At 30.4% G+C, this 5,635-nt stretch overlaps 1 protein-coding gene across 1 annotated transcript; it reads left to right on the top strand.

Annotated features, from left to right (window-relative positions):
* The first annotated feature begins 500 nt into the window (after window positions 1–500).
* LOC117178890 lies at window positions 501–4,150 on the top strand. Its single transcript, XM_033370418.1, has 3 exons — window positions 501–544; window positions 3,461–3,661; window positions 3,761–4,150. The coding sequence occupies exons 2-3, from the start codon at window positions 3,485–3,487 to the stop codon at window positions 3,965–3,967; spliced, it is 384 nt and encodes a 127-aa protein (XP_033226309.1). The 5' UTR covers window positions 501–544; window positions 3,461–3,484; the 3' UTR covers window positions 3,968–4,150.
* Window positions 4,151–5,635: the final 1,485 nt, after the last annotated feature.

Genomic DNA, 5,635 nt, shown 5'->3' with positions numbered 1-5,635 from the left:
AAAAACAACACGAGCTATATAGTCAAAACTGTGAACATATGATCGTGACGAGTGTACCAACACAACAAAACAAAAAGTTTAAAACTTGAATGTACGTAGCCCGCGAAAATTGAAAAGTCACCTTACTTTTTGAACACACCTCGTATATAAATTGGCTTTTTGATATATTGTTTTTGCCAGTATCGGTACAGTAATTGAAGTGCACTTCCCCCATTACTGTTCCAATACTTGTTCGCCAAGTCTTGGTTAGACGACATAGCCAATTCCCCCACACGGAGAAAAAGATATCGCACAATGATATCGCAAAACTTCTATATTGCAAAAAAGCGCCATATGATAACGTACAATCAGGTCCCGGTGCTTTGTACGGTATTAAAATGCACTATTATCACATAAAAAAATGAAGTTAAATTGTGTTGCTGTCGTCTGCTACGTCGGCGTTCTTAGCAGCAATGGGAAAAAGGCAGCATATGAGTGAGTTCGAGCTATAAATCGGGACACCAGATTTAAATCAATCTCAGAAAAAAGTACAAATTTGCTGCAGGTAAGACCTGCAACTGTTAATGATCAAACATATTTCGGCTAAAGTTTTACCGAGGTTAGGAAAATAATTTTGAACTCGTCGACTGTGTCGCGCTGAAGTGAGAAAATTTCGGTAAAACATGTAGAATCAACAACAGAAAACACACACCAAATTTTTTCTTACTGGTATCTTTCCTCCGAAATAAATCACATTATTGTGGACGAATTAGAACTTATTTAATACCATTTAGCAAAAGCGTAAAATGTAACTGACAGATGAGAATCCCCATTTCTCTCAAATTTAATGAAGTTAAACGACGCTGGATAGCGCTGGCGTCGCAATTGTTGCTATACCTCGAATAAAAATGGGGCGATTATAAAATAAAAGATTATCCAGGCAAGATTATTCTATTATTTCGAATGCGCGATTTTTCAATTCGTCTAAAATGTCATTATAAGAACAGGATATCTCAGAAACTAATTTATTTCTATTTCCATAGCGGCCGCCACATAGGTTCCTATTCCCCAAAAGAGAACGTGTTTTCAATATATTTAATTCCTTGTAACTAAGAATAACATTTGTTGCAGAAAATTTTTTAGAGCGATAAAGTTTTATTCAGCCAACTTCGCGTCTTTCAAAATACATATGTTTTTCATGGAAAAACAAAAGAAAGTTTAACCAATATTTGTATCATGCAGAATATACATAAGGAGCCCAAGGTCCTGTACATTGACTTCACGAATATTTTTCTGTCGGATGTACAATAACGCATCGAAATGCTCAATCTACCCGAGCGCTGCGCTAGTTTGGCACCTCAAGGCTTAAAGAAAAATACAGAATTCGTAAATCGTTGAATTAACTTCCTTGAGCCATGCCAAGATTATTGGAATATAAAAACTACTACATTTAAGTGAAAGTTTGGTGCCAGTGCGATAATGCGTAATAATACAACATTTAAAACTGGCAAGTTATATACTTATTTTTTATATGACCATATAATGTAACTTACCTCGTCCATTGCAGGATCAGACCGATTAAATGTTTCACGAGGAACCAAATTCTTAAAATCTTTTTTCACATAAATAATAATTGATCTATTTAAATAAAATATCACAATCCTTAACATGTAATGTAAAATGTGTCAATTTCAACGATGTAACAATAGGCAGCTGCCATTTCATCCCCGTGCCACATTAGCGCCATACACGCGCACGGAAAGTATTGTAAGCATGTCCACACGACAAAAATTTGCTCATTTTCGGTTACACTACTTTGGGCTCCTTATGTCTATTCTCCATGATTTGTGTAAAGTTTATCCCGTGAAGTTAATTTTTGTTGCAAAGAATCTTTCGTCGGAAATAGATGTAAAGTTGATCTTCTGTTTTTTCTGTGTTCTGTTCCCCAAAAGTATTCAATTTTTGAGATTATTTAATTCCTTGTAATAAGTTCACAAAATATGTGCAATAAATTATTTTAATTCCTTCATGTGGAACATAAGTTTCGAAAATTTAATTTTTATCAATTCAAGTCCGCCTCTCTAGAGTTAAAAATTATTTTAATTCACACATTTAAATAGATTTCTTTGATGTATTTTTTCAGACGTTTAAATAAATGATTAAAATATAAATCAATATAAATTAAAAAGTTTTTCGACTTTATAAGTTATAAAAAGATTTAATAAAGAAAAATAGATTAAATAAATGCTTTCGTTAAATTTTACTAAGTCGATTGAGATGAGTAGGATATGCACATTTTCTGTTTCCGTTGGGGGATTTTTAGACGGAGCAAAAAACGTGTATTCATAGGAATACAAATGCTTAATTTTTCTCAATTCAACGCTTATTACCGGCCTGGCTCAGTACCGTGCCAGATGTAAGTTACGGCTCAATACAGGCATTTCCCATTGGAATGAAGTCCGCTCATTATCCTGTGCAGGATATACACAAATTTTGGCAATGGAATCCAATAGTTCTGAAATATATATTGATTAAAATATGTAGAATACCTGAAAACATAAAGATTCACAAATATCCGTGTGTCAAAAAACCACTTTATACAAATCGCGAATATTCGATTTCTTTCAAAATCCTATTTCAATATAATTACCAAAAAATTATTACCGTGAATGATTTTTATAGCCATTAATTGTCTACCTAAAATAAAAAACAAGTCACTTTCTAAACATTTTGAAGTTTGCTGTTATTTCTGTTACCTCTAAATTGCACAGTTTAGAGATAACACTTTTCAAAGGCAAAATAAATTTTTATGATAAAAAGCAATTAAACTAATATGTATCGCGTTGGTTTGTATAATATAAATGAGTATAGATTGTAATGCGGCACGAATATTCGAGGAATTGTTGACTTTTGTTAAAGTGTCACTTATTATTACTACGTGATAGTTTTCGCATGCTGACAGCCATGATGGAATTTACATGAAAAAGACTTTAGGGGGGACTTTACCATTATTGTATTTTATAATGTTGCATTTTGTATAAAATCGCCGCAAAAATACCAAATGTTGTTAAATTATTCCTTATTTTATTGATACGATTGAATATAAATATAATTGGCAGTAGAAACATCTGAATTTCTAGTAATATACTATGAATTATGGAAGTGGGATATACGTTTATGGAAATCATATGCAATTTGAAGGACAAATTTGAGTGCGAAGCACTAGATACGTGATGAGAATGCGTTCGTTAAAGCTGAAGGAGCTTTAACAAAAAAGAATTCACAATCGTCCTAGGCACGCTCAAACTTGCAAGTTGATTAAACTGTTACACAAATTGACTCTTTTTGAATACACGTTTTTTAAATTGATTTTTGGAAATACTCTTCTTTTTCAACCTTTCTTGCAATAGTGTTATACAATTTAACTTTTTGTATGTTTATGTTTATAAAGATACCTTTCTAAATGTTAGTCTAAATTTAGAAAAAAATAAATAAATATCGGTACATGAGACCTGATGAAGATAAAATGATTGATTGTGAGGAAAACGCTGATAATACTTTCGAAGGAAATCTGCATAAAGTTGAGGAATTTATTGCAAATAGTGAAGAAAGGAGTAAAGATTCAGAAGAAGTTGGTGCACTTGAAAATGTAAGCAATGTTATTTTGAAATCAAAAAATAAGGTTTGTTTTTTATGATATAATTTATCATTTTTATTAAAATTTTGTGGGAATAACCAAAGTATTTAGAAATGTCTTTTTTACTCTTTTATTTGATTGCAGAAGACCAAAAAAGGGAAAAGATCATTCATCAAGCATAAAATATTTTCAATTATTGATCCGCTTATATCTGTTTGTATTATTGCACCAATGTGTATTGGATTTTGGAGAGGACTCTGGGGCTTGCTGGACATTTATGCAGAAAATAAGTTATCCTTATTTTTCATTATGATTTTTATTATATTATATATAATATTTAATAATCTTTGAATTCAATGATTAAATTGGTTCATATTCAAGGTTGGAAAAGTTTTTCAAAAAGAAGAACTAATTACAGCTACAGTTGCTTCGTGAAAACAGCAACTATTTTGGTACATATATTTCTAGTTACTTATTCGAGTAACTGGAATGATCCTGCGCAGTTCCTTATTGATACATGAAATATATTACATATGTAAATCTTGTAAATTGAAGAGTTATTAATTTGGATGATTCTCAATTTTTAAAAATGTCAATTTTAAGTTTCACAATTTAAAATTATGTAACTTTGATGCTTCGCATGAGAACTTTGTTCAATTTGGAAGACATGGAATTGAAGAACTGACTTTATTAAAATTTAAGAATTTTTACTTATACATTACTGAAATTCAAGAGTTTTCACTTGCAACTGTTAAAAATTGCATAACTTTGAATTACAAATCTTTAAGAATGAAGAGTTTTTAATTATGAAGACTTACAAATAAAAATGGTACAAGTTTTAGGTCTTACAATTGAAAATTCTGTAATTTTGATGATTTCTATTCAAAATTTCTTCATATTTATAATGAATTTTGACTTTGAAAATTATCAAAATTGAAGAATTTTTATTTATACATGTTTTAAATTAAACAGCTTGCAGCCCTCACAGCAATAGGATATACTAGGATATCCCATTTGATCCCATTTATCATCCAGATTGTCCCTAAGATATCATAGGGATAAGCCGTCGAATATCCCACTAGGCGGAAATTGGCATATCTCAAGGAGATCCCTAGGATATCCCTGGGATGTTTTAGGGACATTCAAATGTCCCAAGTGGAATATACATTTATTTTCTATATCCTACTTGGCACATTTTAATATACCAAAAACGTTCCAGGGATATTCATGATATCCCTGGGATTTCCAAATTTCCGTCTTGTGGGATATCCGATGAGTTACCCATGGGATATCCTTGGGACAAGCTGGGAGATAAATGGGATCAAACGGAATATCCCGGTGTATCCTATTGCTGTGAGGGAATTATAACTCTTTAAAATTGTAAAACTTTGAATTCAAAATCTTATAAATTGAAGAGTTTTTAATTAAAAAAATTAACAATTAAACATTCTGCCATTTTTGACTCTTTATATTGGAAGATTCGTCAATTTGAATGAAAATGACAGATTACTGAAAGCCGATCAAAATTATAATTAAAATTAAAATTGTATCAAAGACGATGTAGCTATTTTAATATTTATTTTAACTTATGATTATTATACTTATATTTTATAGTACTTTAAATTGAAGCATATATTTTTATTTGATAATTAGGCAGTCAGAATATAAGGAATGCGTAATAAGCACGCGTATCACGCTATTTTCACTGTTATTACATCATTTTGATACAAGTCTTTTATAAATTTTTTTTTAAATAAACGAGTTTAAAGAATATTTTTGCAATAATAATAATATGCCTTTCCTACATATTTAAATTTATAATGAAAATAAACTTGATACAACTTTAAAATTTATTTTATTAACGTCGGACTGAAAAAAATGTTATGCAAAAACTTTTAAGCTCGAAAGCTCTTAAATTGAAATATTTTAAACGATACTGTAGTCAGTTAATTTTTATTTTCTATTGTAAAAACACAACATTTCTGACAAAAAGTAAAACTTTTCTCTTGAATTATCTTG

The sequence above is a fragment of the Belonocnema kinseyi genome, chromosome 8 (genome assembly GCF_010883055.1).
Source record: "Belonocnema kinseyi isolate 2016_QV_RU_SX_M_011 chromosome 8, B_treatae_v1, whole genome shotgun sequence".
NCBI lineage: Eukaryota > Metazoa > Arthropoda > Insecta > Hymenoptera > Cynipidae > Belonocnema > Belonocnema kinseyi.
This window is presented reverse-complemented; position numbering and strand designations above follow the sequence as displayed.

Excerpts from the sequence above, each read along its gene's own strand:
- LOC117178890 (XM_033370418.1), top strand. The coding sequence starts at position 3,485 with ATGAGACCTGATGAAGATAAAATGATTGATTGTGAGGAAAACGCTGAT. Across the intron at positions 3,662-3,760 it reads TTTTGAAATCAAAAAATAAG|AAGACCAAAAAAGGGAAAAG; the intron begins GTTTGTTTTTTA and ends ATTTGATTGCAG.